The sequence below is a fragment of the Patiria miniata genome, unplaced genomic scaffold (genome assembly GCF_015706575.1).
Source record: "Patiria miniata isolate m_02_andy unplaced genomic scaffold, ASM1570657v1 HiC_scaffold_3, whole genome shotgun sequence".
Lineage (NCBI taxonomy): Eukaryota > Metazoa > Echinodermata > Asteroidea > Valvatida > Asterinidae > Patiria > Patiria miniata.
This window is the reverse complement of record NW_024037069.1, coordinates 27,252,467-27,274,941: the sequence shown is the minus strand read 5'-3', so window position 1 is coordinate 27,274,941 and position 22,475 is coordinate 27,252,467. Positions and strand designations below refer to the sequence as shown.

Genomic DNA, 22,475 nt, shown 5'->3' with positions numbered 1-22,475 from the left:
CGCACCCTCGACAGGAAAAATCATCTTTATGGCCAGAAGTATCGTCAATTAAAAAAAAACACGAATCACGAAAACACGAATCACGATAGCGTGATTCGTGATTTGGCAAAGCCAAAATGAGGTGATTGTGATCCATTTTGCCCAAATGGGCCGAGCCGTCTGCATAGCTTTTCTATACCATTCGTTTCATTTTCTAAATAAATAAAACGGTATTTTTTTCCATTCATGTGGTAGTGGCCTATATGCAAATGTGCAGAGTAGTTGACGTTATTCATTAATATAACTTTAAGACGTAAATACCTTCTGTATATATTGATGTTAATTTAAGAACATTATTTTAGCAGAACAATATTCAGATAGCTGGGAACCATACCACATTCATTAAATCAAACATTCCAACCAATTGCAGCAAAATAATAGCCCTTTTCATGCTAGCAGCGTCTTTTAATATATAAAGAAACATTTATTCCAAGTTTATCCACGGACCTCACTAAATTTGTCTTCAGGATCAACGTATTTCCATGCCACTAGTTATAATATAAAGCAACAAAAATATTCTATGACGCCCATGCTCACACGTGCTATCTTTTTACGGATTGGTAGGGCTAAACAGCGCCCTCAGCCGTCCACAAGAGTAATAGTCCATAATAATGTTACAGTATGGTCTTGGGTCTTTTTAATTTAGTGCTTGCTTCCATAATGGTACTTGTAGTATTTCCCCAGCATAATTATATATAAGCATAAACGTTTCTTTGTTGTCTAAAATGTATTTAGTCCCAACTGTGTGGAGTTACAGAATGATTGTGGTTTCGTAGTGGTGCGCACCACTCTGACTGGCCGCCATCTTAGTCGTTTTGGTCGCCTTGGTAGTTGAACGTTTAGTGGATGCTCGAGGTGCCGACGCACGTGTTGCTGATTTCCTGGACGGCACAGTGGATGCCCCAGTAGCTGATCCACGGCTTGGTGCTGCTGACATCTTCTTCAATTCGACTGTTAACAAAATTGTATAGGATAATTTCAGAGGTTTAATCACAGACTTATAACGGACTGATACAGCTCTCAAACTATCTGTTATAATCACAGTAAAATTCCCTTACTGTCGTCGTGTATGTCAATATATATGGCCTCGGCATCATCATGTGCACGTGTCTCAGGCATCGGGCTACTTGCTGACCTCTCAGCTTTCTGAGAGCGTTTTCTGCAATTTGAAAATAAAATAATATAAAGACAACACATTAATTCTTGAGTATTGTTAAAAGAACTGATCAACAAGTTTTAGAACTGGAAATCTAGTCACTATATGACTGTAGAAAATTACCATAAACGTCAAGTCGATTATCCTGACTAGGATATAGGTACTTGAATACTTTTCACTGCATCCAGCCGACTATGACATTAATGGTCACATCTTACCTTCGTGAAAGTTTATCAGGTTAAAATTAATGCCAAAGTTCTCACCGATAGTGGCTGGCAAAAGCTATCAACAAGGCAACAGCAGTGGCAAGTATGATGCCAATGGCAATTCCTACACCACCAATGAAAACCGTATTAGCGACGCTGCTTCCCGAATCGACTAAGAAGATAAAGATAGAACGTTAAAAAAAAATCAGATTCTTTGGTGTGAACAAGTTTAGATACTTACAAAAAAAATATCTGCAAAACCTCAATTGACTAACTGTGTAAGGGTACAACTGTGTGAAGTGTAACATTACCAATGGGGCTGATTTCGGAGCCAAATTATTAACGTGACTCCACAATATATTTTGTCGTCTTCTTCAGTATTGATGCATTGTATATTCATACACGCTTTAGTGATATCTTACCTTTTATTATCACCATGCTGAATTCTATCCAGGGACCAGGTCCTACCCGCGTAGACGCCCACAGCCTGAAGGAGTAGGACGCCCCCTGTGACAGACCATCGACTTCAACAGACTCTGCCGTGGTGTCGGCTATTTGTATCATGGACCCAGATGCGTCACGCAGCTCGTACGTGTAGCCTGTGATGTCACCGCCTCTTTTGCCGCAGGGAATCGGATGCCAAGACACTCGAGTGATTTGATTGGACGAAGAAACGCTGTCAACTTCAGGAGCAGCCAATGGGACTGTGATAAACCATGACACAAAACAATGTTCGTGCTTGTTGATCGTGTTCAGATTTGATACAGACCAGTTTCCTAATAAATTCAAATTCATGCACGCATGCGCATAAATGGGTCGTGAGGCTATAAAAGCGAAATCTGCCCATTGAAAATATTCAGTAGTCCCAAGCATTTTGTCATTTTCTCTCATATTCTTCAAGATTCGTTCAATTTGTCTTCGGAAAAAGTCCCTAAAGTCATCATAGGTATGTCAAGGCCCTAATAGTGGTCTTTTTGTTTGGGATACAAAATAAATTAAAAAAAAAAAATGCTTTCGTCCCGTATGCACGAGGCCCAATGAAATCAGCACGGGTCCTTTCCGCATGAGTGCTATAAAGAAATAACGGTTTTCTTCGGGATACCATCCACGGCGGCAAAAAAAAATGATTTCACCGTCTAATGGAAATAATGCTGCGCTATATCAGTTTTACACAACATCGTGTCCTGTAAATACAGTCAGTCCGCAGCGCACGCGATAATGAGGTCAAATTCCGAACAATATGTGCACGGGCTACGTCACGAATCGGCCACGAGACTTACACGTGTTATTGCGAGAGTTTGGCACTTTTTTTTCCATGAACTACACGTTGCAAATGAAGTAGCGGGTCTCCAAGATGGCGTGGTAAGTCGAAAGCGAACGTTTTTCTGAATCGAATGATATAAAATATGTCGAGATTCAGTAAGTTTTTGGCGGAATTTTGTTCACTCGAAGTTGGGGTGTGATTTTGAGGACTATTTTCGTTGTGTTTTTAGTTCCTGCGCCCTGACTGGACTAGGTAATAATGACGAAAATGATCACCACACATCGATTAAGGAAGCAATGAGCTTTCGTTTGATATGTATTTTAGCTTGTGGCGACATGTTTGTAGTTTTTTCTGCGACACTGAATACGAACTTTCCGTACGTGCCATGTAATGACTATGGAGCTATGACACTACATGCGGAATAGCAAAGACGTATTACATGTACATAGGCCCCCTATGCTTTGTTATGGTTCAATGGATCGTTGGTCATCACATTTTTTCGTAACTGGAAGATGCTCGTAAGATTAGCTTATACCTATCTCATCAGTCGTCACCGTCTTCCTTTCTGAAAAATCTTCTCCAGGGTGATGCCCTGGTTCCACGCGCACGCCGTACGTAGAGTAAGCATGCATCGAAGTTAGCTCGATGCCGCTGCTGTTTACAACTGCTGCGTGTATCGGGGCCGAGTCGGTCTGTGGCTGGCACTGCTCCAAGTTGAGAAGTTGGTAACTAACCCGGTACGAGGGCGCAGGGCAAAGGTTGACCTCTTCCCTGGTACTTGTCCAGGTGACCCGGATGTCATTTCTTGAAGGTTCCAGGGTGAGGGATTGGATTTCGTCTTGAGAAGATATTAAAATATGATATTTTGCATCAAGACAACTATTTTTTTACCTGAAATTCAGGCCTGATTTGACCTGATACACATTTTGTCAAAATGACAATTCTCTGGTCATTGTCTGGGTCATTTACACCAGGAAAACTTTCAGGTCAAGTATGACCAGAATTAAAGTTTGGTATGGAATTATGTTTTACCCTTCAAGATTGTGTCTTGGTGTGTCCAGTTTGTCCATGGACCTGCTCCAATGCGAGTATATGCTCGAACTTTGATTGAGTACGTGGTACATGGTGATAAATCATGTAAGGTAACAGACAGCTCTGAGATATTTCTCTTGTCGATAGTTCTGTCCTCTTCTTGTGGTCTTGGCCCTCTGAATGCGTACTCGTAGTGCGTGACATTGCCACGTCTACTGCCACAAGGGATGGGATCCCAGGAGAACGTGATGCTGTCATTGGTTGCTGTACTTCGGATAACCGGTGCTGCAATTGGTGCTGTCAAAAACAAAGTTCAACATAAGCTCAATAACAGGGTGACCGTAAGGTCATGGCAAAGTTCTGCTAAATGCACTTCAAAAATCTGTCAGATTTATCAAAAATCTGCCAAATTCCCCAGATCACTCGAAATAGATTATAAACACTTAAAATCACATGCAGATATTGTAATATTGCTTTAATTTAGGTTCAAATCACATTATAGTCACCTAAAGAAAGTAAGTAAGTAAATAAAGATGTTATGAAATTGGGTAAATAAAAAAAGCTTCAATCTGTTTTAAAAAAACACTTAAAAAGTAGGACAGGTTGCCTGGTCTAGGTGCTGAGGTTCACTGGGAACCAGGTCGATTTCTTCCGGCGTGACGCAACCGCGTTTTGCCTGAAATTTACCGTAAATTTCAGGCAAAACGCGGTTGCATCACGCCGGATGAAATCGACCAAATTAACCAAAGGCAACCGCTATCTTAAAAATGCACAGGTATAAACAAACACTTTTGGGCTCACATCACTCCTGAATTCTAAGTCAACCTGTAACTAAACCAAATCTGTCCAATTTGTCGAAGTCGCAATGGTAACATCTACCAGACCGGTACTATTTGTATAACATAATAAACCAGATCAAGATTTATTGTTATTTTTCCAGGGTAGCCCCATCAGTTGTCAATGAACTGTTCTCCCTGGGGGCCCTGGATCAATGTTACCAAACACTTACTGTTTTCACTGGTGAGCAATTCTACGAATTTTGTTTCACCATGTCCAGCTTCATTGATTGACGAGACGTTCACTCTGTACTCTGAGTAATACGCAGGTAGGTGGAGAGTAGCGTGAGTAGTGTCGACCGTTCCTACATCTGTTATGATTGGTGGATTCTGCTTGGTGCATTGGTCCATCGTGATGAGCTCATACGTTACACTGTAAGATGTCGCAGGGCAGGCTCCTTCGGGGGAAGTCCAACGAACGTCGAATTCGTTTCGTTCACGTGAAATGGCGAGTATGGATATGTCTGATACAGCAGCTGGCACTGTATGGAACAAAAACATCACTACACTGCAAGATGACGTCTCACTTTCATAGACCAGAAGAAGAAGAAAAAATAGTATCGCTGCAGGTGTTAATTTTTTTCGTTTAATCATAGTGGGGCGCCTTTCCTGATACAGACTCGAAATGGAGAATTGGGGGCAGCCATTTAAAGTATGATACCGCTGTCATATGAAAATTGAACTCGTATGAAAATCGGACGTCCTCTTTTTTCCCTTTTTATTGGTTAAGCCCTCTCACATGACCGGTCCCTCTCCTAATTATCTATGCATGAGCATGCGCAATACCACCAATGAGTCCGTTTTTCATATAACCTAAATTCTTGCTACACCGGCCATGCAGCGCGTCGATTGTCAGGTCGATCTATGACGTAGGGCTCAACCTACTTAAAATCTACGCGCGAACCATTGTGGCACTGCGTTAAGCATGACGCATCAGTATACGTGTGCAGAGGTAGCTGGGCCAATCAAACTGCGGAGGATGTGGCGTAGCCAAGACGCACAGCAGCCAATATTTAAGACATTTGAAGCATGAGGCCGTTGCCTGTCCTGATACACACGTGTGTTATGAGGTCAAGTTGGTCTCTAGGCCATAGCAGGCGGTGGAACTGTCGCGAGTGGTGACAAAGCACCATGGTTTATGCACAAACTCCATTATTAAGGATGTTTGTTTTCCATTTTGCTCAACACCCTATCGATGGATATCGAACAAGAGCATGTACTTACCAACGGAGTCTGTTAGTTGATAGTGAGTCAACCACTGACCTCTTCGAGCATTGCCATATGCCGACGCAGCCAGAGAGTAATTTGTGCAGGGTTCTAGACCAGTGTGTGTCACAGACGTGGTTGAGACAGTCTTCTTAATTGTCAAATCGGGTCTAAGCAAACGTGTCCTGTAGCCAGTAATGTTAGCACCTCTGCTCCCACAAGGGATGGGGTTCCATGTCCACGTGATACTATCAGTCGTTGCTGAACTGCTGTTGAATTCGGGTGGCACCTGTGGAACTAGTAAAGTATAGAAATGAACTCAACGGTAAAACAAGAAACAGTAATATCGGCAGCATGCAGCAGCAACATTAACGACAACCGTAGCAACAGAAGTCGCAGTAACAAAACAGCAACATTAGATGAAACAGCAGCAGCAGAAGCAGCAACGGCACAGCTAACTGACCATAGCACAGATTCCATGCCCATCGACTATGGGTGAGGTGTCACTCACGATTCATTAATTTAGCCTCGAGTTAATTACTTCGAAGTTTTTCCTTCAACAATTCGATATCTCTCATGAGAAGTAATTACTCGATCTTCAATTATAACACTTGTTTTAAAGAGCACTGCACGCCAAACTAAACAAAACCTGTGTCGTTCATTTTGTCATTCAGGATGCGTATCCTGATCAATTAAAAACGATACCGCAATCAACAACTCCATTGTAAACGGAGTAACAGTAACAAGAACAGCACGTGACCTACCAGTTTCTCCTGTTGTAACTTGAACTGAAGATGGCATGCCGTTTCCAGCTTCCGTTCGTGGTGTAACAGACACATTGTAAGTTGAGTATGCCTTTAGTCCATTTAGAGTGATGCTGGTGTCAGCGGTGGTATTAACTGATCCACCATGTTGATGAATCTCTAGACACTGCTCCAGGTTTATGAGGACAAAAGTCACCAAGTAGTTGGATGCAGGACAAGGGTACTCTTGGCTGGTACCCGGTGCGTCCCACGATAGCCTGACCCGTTGCGCCCCACGATAGCCTGTGCCCTGAACAGTCAGTCCGTCAACGGCACCTGGGACTTTAATAAAGATTTAGTAATGATTTAATTTTAAAATTGTTAACTCCAGATTTTTAGGGGGGAATGGTAATTTGGTAAACCGACACTTCTGCACGTCACTACCGATACTATTGTGTGCAAATCCACTTTTCTTATGAAATTAATTTTCATTTTAGGTATTGGAATATGATTTTAATGGTGTGAATTGTGACGACACCCTGCACAATATACTGCAAAACATCCTTTTGTAGTAATCAGCTCTGCCGATTGAGCATGTACTCACCAACGGATTTTGTTCGTTGAGTCAACTCCTGACCACTTTGTCCTGCACTGGTATATGCCCATACGACCAGGGTGTAATTTGTGCAGGGTTCTAGACCAGTGTGTGTCACTGACAAGGTTGAAATAGTCTGAGTTGTCAATTCGGGTCCAATCAAACGTGTCCTGTAGCCAGTAATGTTACCACCTCTGCTTCCACAAGGGATGGGGTTCCATGTCCATGTGATACTCTCAGTCGTTGCTGAACTACTTTTGAATTCAGGAGGAGCCTGTGGAGCTAGTGAGGATTACAATTAAACTAGTGAGGATAAAAATTATACAACTAAACGAGCTAGTGTGGATACAAATTAAACAAGTATAACAACAGCAGGAACATTAACGACAACCCGCAACAGAATCTATAATAACAAAACAGCAACATCAACAGCAACGGTACCTGCAGCAGGAGCAACAACAGCAGCAGCAAAAGCAGCAACCGAATTAAGTAGCCTAGGTTTGACATCTTCATCGCATCCGTCGCGTGTACACATCGAGGAGTTCGACTGGGCCACAACCTAAGCAGCAACGGCAGGGCCGCTACGCTAATTGACCATGGCTTCTACGGCGTGCAAAGCACATAATACAGCTCTATCTACCGGGTAAGGTGTCGTATAATTTATGATTTATTCATGTTATTAGTTTGAGTTAATAACTTCAAGGTTTTTCTCCAATAATTCGATGTCTCAAGTGAGAAGTGACAACTTTTGTGATTGTCCAACTTACGAAAGTTTCTCGCCATGATTTGAACATGTGATTTAGAGTACGTCAAACTGTTACAAAATTGGTGTCGTTCAGCTTGCCAGTCAGGATGCATATCCAGATTTAATAAAAACGACACCACCGTCGCCAACTCCATTGCCAATTAGAAGAAGTTAAAGTGCACATGACTCACATGTTTCTCCAGTTGTAATTTGAAGCGAAGATGGCATGCCGTTTCCATCCTCATTCCGTGGTGTAATAGACACAGTGTAAGTAGAGTACGCCTTCAGTCCTCGTAGAGTGATGCTGGTGTCAGTGGTGGTCACCGACCCGCCATGTTGATGAACCTCCAGACACTGCTCCAGGTTTAAGAGGTCAAAGGTCACCAAGTAGTCGGATGCAGGGCAGGGGAACTCTTGGCTGGTTCCTGGTGCGTCCCATGACAGACTCAGGCTATTGTAACTGGTGCCCTGAACGGTCAACCCGTCAACGGCATCTGGGACTTTAACAATGATGTATTCATGATTTAATTTTAAAATTGTAAGTTAACTCCGGTATTTCTTTATTGCAAAACAGTAATCTGGTTAAAGGTTTGGTTTGGTTTGCCACTGCCGAATCTAAAATGGTGTCAATCCACTCGTAACTAAAATATGAGGTTATTTCCCATTTGGGGCTTGGAATATGATTTCAGGGGAGCAGTGAAACAGAAACAGCAAAATTGTTTACCTTTCAAATAAGTTTGAAGAATCGTTTAAAATAATAATAATTAATCGTGATTCACAGTCATCCTGCCGTTTGGGCAATTCACGGGTGATGGCCAAGTAAAATTCCCAATCGTTTCATTATCAAAGGAACCGAAATATGAGGCAATCTGAGTTGCGAATGACTCCGTAACTGGGTCGGAAATACGACGAAAGAACAATTCTAGACTTCTGATCGAGCAGTCTATTTCTGATTAGGTGGAACTAAGTACGTTTACCGACGATATTCTAATTGGACCGTTGAGAAGCAGAAGATTTTCAGTCAGCTTACAGGGAAAAACTGGGAACCAGTCAAGACCGCTTTAGTACGGTTAGGCCAAGGCCAGGTTTTTTTACCTGATTTTTTTGCTTCAAATGTCGGCTGATGACTGCAAATGGTGCCCCACTAAAACTTAGTGCAAATATATGGGAGTCCAGAGAGGCCACATAAAGCTTATTCTCGACCATAACCCAATCTAAAAACACGTTAAAATTGTGCAGCAGCAGGATTCCAGTCGAACCAGTGAGTTTGGCGGTTTTGAGACATCATCTTTTATTGAAAAAAAAACGTTTTCATTTTGCCGACGCGCATGGCTACGGCGACGCGCGCGCATACCAGAAACCGGAGACTTTTTTTGGCCTTACAGACGACAATAAAAATTGTTCACGCTTAGTCGCTTACCTAGGGATTCTGTGCAGGTTGTACCACACGATGCCATATTTCCATTAAATAGCAAAAAAATTTCTGAAATCGAGAAGGAGAAGAACATTGGAGTTATTTGTGGTAACCTCGTCAAAGACAAAACAGACCGACATAAAACAAAGGGCACAAAAACGGCAGTTGACGATTCCCGTGAATCGTGGCGCGCAGTTCCGAAACACTTGCCCGTAGTTCTGTTGCACGCGACCCCGTCCATACAGGGACAGTGACAGTGACAGTCTTCGCCGTATGTGTCAGTGCCACACACTTAGGTAAAAGAAAACAAAAACGACAAAATAGTATTACTTTGGCAGTTGATGCCCTTGAATACTGGCGCGCAGTCCCCGGGGCACTCGCCCGTAGTTCCGTTACACGCGACCCCGTCCATGCAGTGACATGTCTGAGCACAGTCGGCACCGTAGAAACCATCAGCACATGCTACAACAAAATTTGAATCATTGGATTGGTGATAAGTTACTGCAAATAAATGCAAAATTTTTGAAATATCAGCCCACGTGATTGACACTGAGGGGCGTCGCCAGAGGGGAGGGAATGAGAGGGATGTGACACGCCCACTGGTCGTTTCTACGGACAAAAACGTCGAAAAAGCCACCGCAAAAAGGGGGAATTCATATAGGAGACCAATTAACGATTATACATGAAGGGTTAATAAAAGTATCACTAAACTACCTTTTTTAATTTTCTTTGACTTACGTTCATCGCAATCGATTCCTTGGTACCCTGCAGCACACGAGCAGCCATAAGGATCTGGTAAACAGAACAGCATCCCTGCACACGTAGGACCGCCTCCTAACTCAGGTGAGTCGCAACGAAAACTTCCTGATTGGCCAAAACGATTGGGGTCTATCGCTAGGAACGAAATACAAGACCTTCTTTGTCAGTTAACGTACGTGAGAGGTTCAACAAAGAAATATTTGTGTCGAAAATGTTGACAACTAATGTTAAAAACTTACAGTATTAACCCTAAAAGAGCCGGGGGCGGAATCCGGTCCCCCCCCCCAACATTTTCCGCGATAGCCTCTAAAAAAACATAAAAATCGGACCACGGGTTGCCCCGTAGCGAAAAACCTTCCGGCGCTACGCGCCATGAAAACTGAATTTTCCAATAGGCCAATACGTCGTGTACACAGAGCAGAATTGCCATTCGTACATATGAATAATTAATTAGCCATAATTCCAAAACCTATCCACCTATAGTCATGGAATTTCTTGGGTATGTTTAGGAAGAGTTGTGCTATGCATGTACTGAGTTTCAAAATGTTTCGTCACTCGATGGCCGAGATCTTAGGGGGGGGGCGGGCGGAATCCGGTCCCCCCCCCCCCCCCCGGCTGAGAGATGGTCAAAATAACCCGGCCCTTTTAGGGTTAACAAGCGTCCGATGATGAATTACAGTCGTTTGACTTAACAAAACAGTATGGTTGATGAATTCGACTGTTCTCTATTTTAATGTGTAAACTTCTTTTCATTATACGTCCCGGGAGGAGATTTTGAAGAAAAAACTTGCGGGGAAAAAAATTGAGGGGGGGGGAGGGGGTTTGTTCAAACTCACGTCTTTTGCAGAATTCGCCGCTGAAGCCAGGCGGGCAAATGCAGTCTCCACTACGGTCGTCACACATACCACCATTGAAACAGACGGGGCAATCCCTGTCGCACGAGGGCGCATTCCATTTATTCTTTTGACATGCTGTGATACCAAAATATAAATGGAAAAACAACACATTTTGTTTCGAGGTGAAACCCAAAAACAGAACGGGAACTCATCTTTCAAAATAATTTAAACTTAAAGGCCTACCTCTGACAATCAACCGCATGAGTGCCTGGTTTCCACGGTTACGTTCCCCTGCCAATTGTGCCTCATAGATCCCTGTGTCTGAGACACTGGCACTGATGAAATCAAAGTAAAGACTGTCGCTTTTGTCCCGGAAGACTTCACCGCCATTCTTTCTCCATCGAATGTTGGTACGGGCTGGGTCGGTTACAGTGACGGTCAGATCGACTGCATCGCCCGAGTTTACCGTCTGACTCACTCGGGTAGGTAGGAAGTCAGCTGTAGTACACAATAATAAATCAGGCGGGCTCCGGTCAACAAATATAAAAATAAACCGGCCCTGTTTTCATTGTCAACAATGGCCATTTTTTTTTCGATTACGATTTTTTTTTCACAATTTCGCTTTAAAACATCTTGCTTAACAATTTTGACATGCTTCTGTAAGCAAAACATCATTATTTTCTTAATAAGCCTCTTTAATGATGACGTCACACTTTGTTTACGTGTGTGCTTTCCTTCGTTGCTCAGTGGACCGTGGGCCCCCACTGGCTCCATAGGAAAGTGCACATGTAAACAAAGTGTGACGTCATTAGTACAGAGGCTTATTGCCTTAATGATGCAAGGGGCAGGCATCTCAATTATTTCATTTTGCATTTTTACGAAGGGACACAAACAATACAGGTGCCCCTTGATATGTGTACAAGTATTGGACGGAAAAACATACATGTAAAAGTAGATCAAGTGAGATATTAGTTTTCACGAAGACCCGCACATCTTTATTACATTATCAGTTGCGCGCTCCTTCCCGATGGAAAAACACGTTGAACAGAAAGGGCCTAAATGAAGGAAACGTGGATTTTCGTGTTCACGAAGGAACCCACATCTTTATACTAATTAGTTTTGGCTAATTAACTATTGTGCTGATTCTAGTAATACTGGGTTTACATAAAACTGTACCTTTTAAAGAATCATGTCATTTTTGTGTTACATTGTAAGGGGTTGCAAAGTGGTAGTTTTTGCAGTTTTAAAACAGGAGGAACTTCTCTACGTTTTTTCTTCAAAATCCACATGTGTGGCTCTTCCTGAAAACGGTGACGCACACGTCCTTTAAAGATAGATTCTCCGTGCAACTTTCGGCTTTCAACCTCGGAATTGCTATTTTCGTATAGCAATGTCAAAGTTATTCACTTATGAGCAAGACATCGAACGAAAGCAAATCCATTGAGGTTTAGGTATTGAATTATTTCTTCATGAAATTCGAAACATTGCCTGCCAGACAATAATCGCCATCCCAGAGTGGGTTTATTTGTGCGCAAAAGGAAAGCCGTTTCAGAGATGGTCACGGACGCCCAAATCGGGAGGATTTTTATTAAAAAAATGCTACAAATTAAAATTCGTTAAGAGGAAAACAAAATAATTTTTGGAGAGTAGGGGGTATGAGCTTTAAAGCCATCTCTTACGTTTTGTACCATACCGGTCCAATCCCTTCAGTTTCAATTTGGAAGAGGAATTCTTTTATCTATAATGCCATTAAACTTACCATTTTTGCTCATGATGACCGTGCCAATGCTGATGTATTCCCTTCCCATCATCCTGGCTCTACAGGCAAAGGCTCCAATCCTAGTCTTTCCGCCAGCCGCTGGCAATCGAAGAATAGAGATCTCATCTTCCTCTGATGACGGACGTAGTTTGAAACGGTGGCCTGAAGGTAGCTCTAGCTGGTTGTATAGGCCTATCCTATCAACGCTTGTGTACGTGTAGGTTGTTCGGGCGAAGGACAGCGTAGCGTTACCGCCATGTAGATAGGCAGCAATGTAGGTGTCTTCACTGCTGATATTAATACGGGGCTTGGTGATACAGGTGAAATCATGAATGGCTGAAACACCTGCAGTGCAAAACGGGATGAGAAGTATAAAGAAAACAGAGTGATTGTAACTTTCGTTCGTTCGTTCGTTCATTAAAATTACCATCAATTTTAACCTTTAGTTACCAATTATGTCCACTTTGAGGGTATGAACTCCATATGAAATCTATATGGCTTTAATACGCTAATGTCAATTTACATGTTCTGTGTCCAGATATATTTAATGTCGGGATGAAACGTTAGTGCCTGGACTGTTTGGTTACGCATGGTACGGCCCAGTACGCCGGATAGTTTTGGGCATGCACAAAACTACGCTGCGTACGCTGTTACTCAAGTCATAAGTTATAAATACGCAGCGCATCGGTCCCGCATCGGTCGATCACGGTACGAGTACGCTATGTGTTCGTGGGGGATAAGCCTTTTCATACGCAGTAAGACGCTGACCTCCCGGCACGCACCCCGTCAGCGTATGAGCCGCCTATATTGGACGTATACATAGCGTACTTGCAGCGCAGATACAACGCACGCTGAACGAACTCATAGCGAATGCCGACGTATTGCGTCAGGCATGCGGTCGGCATAATGTGCATTATTGTCCGTAAACATTTTGGCATCCGTTAAAATCGCTCTGTGTAGCAATTGTGACGGACGTCAATAACGGACATGCAACGCATGAGTGTATATGGAAAGGAGCTTATGTTTTTCTGTGTTTCGATTCATCATTTCGGTAAAAACTCAACGTATACGCATCGTATACGCAACGGGCACAAAACGGACACAAAACGGACCGAAAAATGCACTTATGGAAAGGCAGCTTTAGTCGGGTGCGTCCGGAATACGCTCAGAATGCGCACTGCATACTGACCTATTTGCAGCCCGAAAAATAATGTTGTGCACTGCATACGCAACTCATACGCATCTTAACGCAATGGATGCGCTGAATTCGTTACTTGTACGCTAGATGTGCGTCGCACATAAGTCAAAGTATTCAAAAAAATTCGACGTTTTGAGCGTACGGCTGCGTATTGAAAATTTTTGATAAGGAACTCATAAGGAATTAGGATACGCGAAAGTGTGACAGGGGCTTTAGCGGTACGATGTGTCGGCACATACGGGATAGTGGACTGTGCAGCTGCGAGTCACAGAGCTGCCCCTTCCTAATACCACAGAGCTAGGACCTTATACGCCAACAGTGGAGGCCGCAAAGTGCTTTGCGTGCGGTTCGTCAGCCGGCCAGTCATACGGCGTCAGGTTCGCGGATGGGAACAGTACGCCCTATCAGTTGCGAAGCCAGGATTTTGTCAGTGGGGGCCCGGGGGAGGGGTGGGGGGGGGGGGCCACAAGCATGTTCATGGGGCACCAAGAGCGGACCACAAACAAACATTTCCAAAAATGTCCAGGTGCTGTAAAATCAACAGGGGGAGGGGGGGGGGGGGGGGAGGGGGGGGGGGGGGGCTGGGCTACTCTTGACGCTAGAGTGCGCTCTTTGTTCGCACCAATTTTATTCGCTTTCCGGCAAATTTAAGGTGGTTTTTTTTTGGGGGGGGCACCTTGAAGGGCACTGGGTGCCGCCCTAGCCCCCCCCCCCCCCCCCCCCGGCTAGACCACTGCGCCCTATATCTCGACAGTATACGACATGTGTGCTGTTAATGTTGCGCGGTACTCAAGGGCTGTACCGTTCCGTCTGTCGTGAAGTCGCGCTAAGAACGTCTTGCAACAAGACTACCTTCCTCCAATCCCGCGGTGATTCAATTCTTTTTCCCTTATTCATTTAGAAACTAAAAAATGCAAACAATTCAAAACGTACCTTTGCATTGTCCAAGAAATAGCAACAATTGCCAAGCGATTCGGAGACGGACGTCCATGCTCCCCTCCACGTTGTCAAGTTTCCTTTTGTAACTGTGCGCGTCCCGATTTCAAGTTTATATAGATTATATATTTTCTAAATGCAAAAGTGTGTATGTAACTCAATGCATAAACGAGGAAAAGGAAGTAAATTTCAATATCGTTTGCCAGACGGGATATAAGCATGGCAATAGTATTATTATTGGGGTTTTTGGCAAGCTGTCTTTTGATCCAGACGAAGAAATCATAATGAAGAAATCTGGATGAAGAAACATCACTCACTCATTGTACTTCCTTATCAATGGTTCACGTACGGAACACTTCCGTTTACTTTCAAAATAACGGGGAAAAACAATAAATAAATGTAGGGATCTGGGAATTCCCCTTTAAGAAGTTACGTACGCGCCATAAGCATGATGACGTCACTGACTCGTGGTTGCTAAGTGCGTTCGGCAACTACATAGTTACAACAAAAACGTTCTTATAATTTCTCAAACTTTATTCTTACTATTTTATTGGGCATGTATAAGTTAGCAAAATACATTTATAGTTTTCTCATCATATTAGATCACTCCTGAAATATGATATTTTACTAAAGTAAATCTGGGTTTTTGTGCTTCGGACTTCTTCGGGCTTTTCCGGAAGTAAGTGGCCTACGTGCAGGATTGGCACGTCCTGTTCCTTTTTCTTCGGACCATGCCGTTGCATGATGTGAGCCAGATTCACATCAAAAACCTTCTTTGGCGAGCTAAAATCTGAAGGCCCATATCTGAACAGCCCACTAACTGAAGTGAAGTGCTGTATAGCTGCTTTTGGAGTCATTTAAGGGAAAGATTTGAAGACGTCGGGGTGAGAATTTTAGGCATTTCTTTCGACACATTTTGTACCGAAATTGTAAACAAACTGAAGTTACATGTACGTGTATTGTACGTATAGTGTGTACGCTGTGACATGCAAACTTTAATACACAGCGTCTGCTTTTCTATTTCATTGTACAGGGTTTGTATATCCCATTGAAATATTGTATCTCAACTGGATCATCAATAAATCAACCAATCAACTAATGACAGAGACCGATGATGATTGTCCACGCTTGGTGATTGTCTCCCATCCTCCTTAACTGGTGGACGAGTCTCCCCCCTCTGAATAAGACAGCAGGGCCGACCACTACATAAACAAACAACTTAAAATCATACGCTCCAAAAACATGACTGTGAATTGAATTTTACAACTAAAGAAACATCATTCACGACTGGTAAAACACAGAACAGCGATGAAATGTGGACTATAATATATTGTGCCTCACTTTCTTCTTGTTATTTTATGCTAACGTAATAAGTCCATTATATGCCAGCTCACAGTGGGGACTCGATGCCAAATCTAAACTAAGGAAAATTATGGCTTTGAAAAAAATCGAGTGTAGTGCAGAGTACCATTTACAGTGTACTTAAACCACAAGACATTTTGGCTGGTAACCTGCGTTAATGTTTTCTATTTGCGTTACTTTCTTTCTATGTATGTATGTACACACGATACTTAATATTTTTGAATTAATAAATTTGCATCTAACTGTCTTTTTATTACACTTATATTCACAAGGTTAAAAAGAAATCCTGACATTTTCCTGGGCAGAAGAGTTTAGGAGATTATCTTAAACAAATTTTGAGGACGACCGATATAAGCATTAATATTGGCTTGCTATGAGAGACACGATTGCTCAAAGTGTTCAAGATATACGGGATAACCATCATTTTAAAATACCTCAAGTGGTGTTTTTGTTGCGGAGGGGTGGTAGCTTGAGGGTCGAGGGACTGAAGCCCTCCTGATTCACGCTTTAGCCAAATTAACCCTCTTTTTTCCACTTGCCTTTAGCACAATGGTAGCCCCATGCTGACAAATAGAGAGTGTCAAGTCGAGTCCACATTAACAGCCCCCCTCCCCGCTCTCACAATGCACCCTCCCCTTCCAAAATCTCCACTGGTCCGTGAACCGGCAAAATAAGTTCCTGATCAGATTCGCCCATTTAGGTTTCCGGTTTAAATGACCCGGAAATAATTCAAGGGAAGGGTTATCTGACCCGGAGAAGTGTGAATTTTGACCCAAATCCAAACTAATGATCAAACCAATAACTAAACAAACAGCTTAAAATCTCGCGCTCCAACACCGACTGTGAAATTTAGTCTACAACAAAATCAACATCATTCACTATAGGAAAAACACTGAAATGCAGTGAAAATGTGATTAGCAAGGCCTCATTCTCTGGCTGAAATTTTGTTCGTGTTATACGTATAGTACAATTTGCAAAAAAAGTGGTGATTCACTGCCATATCTAAACTACAGAATGTTACCGTGAAAAATCAAGTGTTGTGCAGAGAACCATTTACGTTAAGGAGAATACACGAGAAAGTGTGGATTCGTAATTTAAGAATTCGTAAATTAAGAATCCACACTTGCGAGTGTATTCTTCGACTTAAACCATTGCGTCAACAGAAGTGTTGGAAAGAATGTTGCAACCTGACGCCACTTTTTTCTTCATATATCATCTCAATGAAGGTCATTCGTTGCAAATATGATGATAATACATGAATCTGGGACTGCAAAATGTTTCCAATTTTGTTAGGAAATACTTGAAATGACTCTCCATAGACTTTGTACAAAAGCGCGAAATTGGCGGCAGGTTGCAACATTTTTTTCCTGGCGTGTTTAGCATGTGTATCGCCACACCCGTACAGCCAAGTCATTTTGTGTGTATAGGCTCCTTACGTGAAAAGTGGATAGTTCAGACGACGATTTCTTTCTGACTAGATTTTGCAGTGACGGCGGAGAATCTGACAGTGAAGATGCATTGGTAATTTTCGGAAGGCAAATTTTCGCGCAGACGGTCCTATTCATGCTCATTATGGAGGACAATTGTCCGACGTGTTCAAAGTGTGGATTCGTAATTCCGAATCCACACTTTGTGACCAGTGTAAGAGATTCGTAGATCCGAATCCACACTTTTAACAATAGTGTGACATCATAGCAATGGTTTAAAATCAATTTAAACCACACCACGTTTAAGCTGGTAACCTGTCGTGCACAATATGAGCGCAAGGTTTTCTGTCGCGGGTGTCATTTTGACCCGGTAAGTGTCAGTTTTGACCCTGTAAGGCATTCGACCAGAAAGAGTCCGTATTCCGGGTCAATCTGACCTGGGACTTTTTACAGTCTATCTAGCTTCTGGCTATACATACAGATCCCCCCCCCCTACAGTCTGATCTCTAGATACGCCCCTTTCCACCTGCTTGATTCAACAATCAAAATGTTTTGTTTTTTTCGGGTGTCAGGACAGGCTGCACCTTAATGTTGAGATCCACATGCTTGAAATCTCTACGTACAAATTAATGATTACCTTTATCTGCTGTGATTATCAACATCGAATGGTTAAACCCACGCCACAAATCTGCATTAAAGAGACACTAGAATGCGCCCAATTGGGCTAATGAAATTATATCACTTGGAACGAGCATTTAAAAGGACATAAACATAAAAGGACATAATTTTTGCGAGAACCATGCGAGAACGAATTTCGGGGTCACAATTTTGACTGCAACTGTTAGTTGTGAATCCTGCCGCAAAGTCCTTGGCATTTTGCGGACGTGTAAGAAACAACAAGAAACAACATAATGTATTAATGCAGTGTGGATTAAGTAACATGCACACGACGTGTTCAGGGCATTGAATAGAGGCGGCTTGAAATACGTATGTTTATTCCACAAACTGTCCGCTTCGTCCGATGTATTTCGTCTTTTCTCGAGAACGGTAAGACATTTAGGTTAATTTTTTTTCAACTAGGCCTTTGAAAAGGGAAAAGTTAACAATTCAAAACAAGAAATGTTCTGGGATTTCAGGCCGTAATGCCCCCTTTAAACGGCTGTAGAACGTTGAGCATTTAGAATTCGAAATATTTGCAGACGTTGTCCAGTCGTACGTTGCTCACGTCGGCTTCGTTACGGGTGATGTTATTCAACTGGCAAATCAACACTCTGGGGCCGCCTCGGCGCAGATTGAAGGAGCGGCATCAAGGCTCATCCCGGCACGCCGAGCCGCACGCGATGACACCCTTGGCCGAGAACTCCTTGATGACGTGACCGGTAAGGCAGTGAGATGATTATTGTGAATCAACTGCAGAAAACCATTTACAATCAATTTAAACTACAAAACATGTTATCTAGTAGCCGGTCGTACACATCAGCGTGAAGTTTTCTGTTCCGTCGCGTGTGTCATTTTGACCCGGTGAAGCGTCTATTTTGACCCTGTAAAGCATTCGACCAAATAGAGTCCGTATTCCGGGTCAATCTGACCAGGGACTTTTTAGAGTGAATCTAGCTACTGGCTATTAGTGTCCGGATCCTCCCCTACAGTCTGATCTCTGTATCTGCCCATATCCACCTGAAATGCTGTCTTTTCTCGAGTGTCAGGACAGGCTGGAACTTCGTATAGAGAAGTACTTGCTGAATGTCTACGTGCAAAAATATCATTACGTTCATACTGTGATTTAATGTACATCGATATACCTTCACCACAGATTTGTGTTAAGCGGCTGTCACACACTAAGGCCGTGTCCGAATCAACTGGCTGCGGCCGGGAGTAACACACACGTCTATGGGAAGTGGCTGTAGCTACAAGCCAGTGGCTTCCATAGGTGAACGTGTTATTTCCAGCCGCAGCCACAACTTTCGGACACGGCCTTAACATAGAATTCCAAATATTTGCAGCCTTTGTCCAGCCGTATGTTCTTCACGTCGGCTTCGTTACGGGTGATGTTATTCAACTGACAAAACATCTCTCCGGGGCCGCCTCGTCGCAGATTGAAGGAGCGGCATCGAGGCTCATCAAGGCACGCCAAGCCGCACGCGATGACACCCTTGGCCGAGAACTCCTTGATAACGTGACCGGTGAGGCAGTGGGATGAGGAGCGGGCGTCGGCGTAGCGTTGCAGGCAGGACATCGTGGGCACGGCAAGCGGAGCGAGACTCTGACAGATGACGCCCTTTCGAAACCAGCACTTAGTGTCATCCATAAGATTGAAACTACGCCGCAGTTGCATACAATCGAAACCAACTCCCCCATTTGGTTCTTTTGGTGCCCAGTTGAGGAAGTTGCATTCTCCTTCTTCACTAGACTTCACCCACTTGCCTTCCTGCTCCTTGTCATTACATCCGATCCAGAGATCCTTCTTCTTTCCGTACATTTTATAGATGAAGTTTTGTTCATCCATGGACTCTGGAATCACCAAGGCAGTGCCCATCTCCAAGCAGGCAGCATCACCTTGGTCCCACGTCATACTCTCGTTCAGGAGTTGATAGCAAAAACCTTCGAATCTCTGCTGGCCGGGTTGGCAAGCCTCGGCGTGAAAACACGCACACACGATCGCAACATTCAGCCAAAGTAACTTCATCGTGCGACCTGAGTTACAAATGAACAATTGTATTTAAAGATACTTCTTTTTGTACCGAGGATATGAAAGAGCCAATCGTCAGAAAATCTCACTGCAGAAAGTCGCAGCAGAGTTTGGATATGAACAACGCCTGTGATAATGGTACTGATCTGTTTTCCAGAAACTCTCGTTTCATAACGGGGTTATTGCCAAGATGGCTGCGCGTTTTTCATTAAAATCAGATTAAGGCCGTGTCCAAGACTCAATGCCCCAAATTTATGGCTACGTCTGTGGTCGGTATCTGCCCACGAGGCCTAGGCATAGCCTCTGAACAAGAAAGACCGTTATTCTTTACTTTCCTTAGCAACCCTCACCACGTTGATTCGCAATTACCATGCCCATAGTCAACTCTTTGGCTATTGCGTGCCTATATAAGCCATTGGATAGCTAGGAAAGGGCCGTATCGATCCAATTTTGTTCTACCTGTTGATTTTTTGGTGTTGTGGAGTGAGCACTGGCGTAAATCCGTGACTTCGAGTTGGGGGAAGGACGATGGGGATCTGTGTGGGTTTTTGTTTACCACAGCGATGGGGAGGGTTTCATTCAATACCCATCCCCCGGTCCTGAAATCTGGAACGGCCAAGGCAGTACCCATCTCCGAGCAGGCAACATCACCTATTTGGTCCATACTCTCGTTCAGCAGTTCATATCAAGAACCTGGCCAGTATCACGCCTGGCCGGGTTGGCAAGCCTCGGCGTCAAAACACGCGCACCTGATCGCAATATTCAGCCAAAGTAACTTCGTGTAAACTCATTTAGTACGAGAATGTGCGCTTTATCAACCTCGTTCCCAGAATGTCGAGAAGTACGCACCCACCACTACCTGCTCTCTCACCCTGGTATTGGATCATTTGCATGTGCAAGATTTTTGAACACGTATGCAAATGAGGAAAAGTCTAGTGCCTTCATATGCGTCACATTAGCGTTTGTTTTTGTAAGCGATGTCTGGGGTAAAAACATCAATTCGTCACTGTGAGTCACGAGAACAAGATTTTTTGGGAAGTTAAAATGTTACAATCTGGCTCGCCAATATGCAGTATCGCACTTCATACTAATATGAGCAAACTGGAAAGAAAAGGGGTATTTTTGAGAAGGCGGGGACGTTATAATTACAATTAACGTGAAAACATGCACGTTGGAAATAACAACACAAACTACACGATATAAATCCATTACTTGCAAACTGCAGTATCGAATCAGGATACAGAGAGAAACTTTCCTATCTAGGGCTTACTATTGGAAATGAGGTTGGAAATAAAACAAGCTCTGGGACGAGGTTGGACCAGAAGGGATCTGGATGCTGAGGTCAAAAAGAAAAATTCTGCTTCCGACTACATGCCTGTCAAAAATAGAGTCAAGTTGAGTAAAATTGTGACGGTTGAGTAGGCCTATTCTTAACCCTAAAGGGGCAGGTTATTTTGACCATCTCTCAGCCGGGGGGGCGCCCCCCCCCCCCCCTAAGATCTCGGCCATCGAGTGACGAAAAATTTTGAAACTCATCACATGCATAGAGCAACTCTTCCTAAACATACCCAAGAAATTTCATGACTATAGGTCAAAGGGTTTTGGAATTATGGCTAATTAATTATTCATATGTACGAATAGCAATTCTGCTCTGTGTACACGACGTATATGCGAAAATTCAGTTTTCACGGCGCGTAGCGCCGGAAATTATTTTGCTACGCGGCAACCCGTCGTCCGATTTTTATGTTTTTGGTATCAAAAGATGCGCAAGCTAGAGGCTAAAAAGTCATAACAGCTCGGGTCGCCAAATTTTTTTTTAGAGGCTATCATGGAAAATGTTGAGGGGGGGGGGGCGGATTCCGCCCCCGGCCCCTTTAGGGTTAAAATTAATGGAAAGTTCAGGTCGTGCACGCCATAATTAATATGCACAACGCCCGTCAAGCCGGGAAACGGCCAACACTGTCCGTACATCGCGCGGTATAAGCGCTCTTGTGTGGCATAACGATTGAGGACCGACCCACAAAAGGATAACAAAAGATCCTTTCAATTCCTCGAACGACGGTGCTTTCGTTGGGAAACTAGCCTTGATCAAGGCTATCAGCTTGTTCCCATGCGAGCTATTTGTTCCCGCTACCGCACACATGGCGCGACGCGACACACAAGTTGTACTACAGATATACCGTTAGCCTCAACGACCCTTGCGTGTGCTTTGTGTGCATTCACGTACACACCACATACACTTCCGCAACTTACTGTAGGCCTACGGCTGTTTG

The 22,475-nt window shown here is 43.4% G+C and overlaps 1 protein-coding gene across 1 annotated transcript; it reads right to left on the bottom strand.

Annotated features, from left to right (window-relative positions):
* Nucleotides 1–491: 491 nt before the first annotated feature.
* Nucleotides 492–20,866, bottom strand: LOC119736605. The gene is made up of 14 exons (XM_038210622.1): nucleotides 20,662–20,866; nucleotides 19,557–20,207; nucleotides 12,591–12,935; nucleotides 11,075–11,329; nucleotides 10,832–10,966; nucleotides 9,975–10,130; nucleotides 9,567–9,698; nucleotides 5,823–5,850; nucleotides 3,637–3,644; nucleotides 3,201–3,503; nucleotides 1,824–2,105; nucleotides 1,459–1,573; nucleotides 1,098–1,198; nucleotides 492–990 (listed from the first exon to the last, which is right to left on the bottom strand). Exons 1-14 carry the CDS (start codon nucleotides 20,864–20,866, stop codon nucleotides 791–793), a joined length of 2,916 nt encoding a protein of 971 aa, XP_038066550.1. The 3' UTR covers nucleotides 492–790.
* Nucleotides 20,867–22,475: the final 1,609 nt, after the last annotated feature.

Excerpts from the sequence above, each read along its gene's own strand:
- LOC119736605 (XM_038210622.1), bottom strand. The coding sequence starts at position 20,866 with ATGGACCAAATAGGTGATGTTGCCTGCTCGGAGATGGGTACTGCCTTG. Across the intron at positions 12,936-19,556 it reads TCAGTTGAATAACATCACCC|GTGTTTCAGCCATTCATGAT; the intron begins GTAACGAAGCCG and ends TTTGCACTGCAG. Across the intron at positions 11,330-12,590 it reads GGTCATCATGAGCAAAAATG|CTGACTTCCTACCTACCCGA; the intron begins GTAAGTTTAATG and ends TGTGTACTACAG.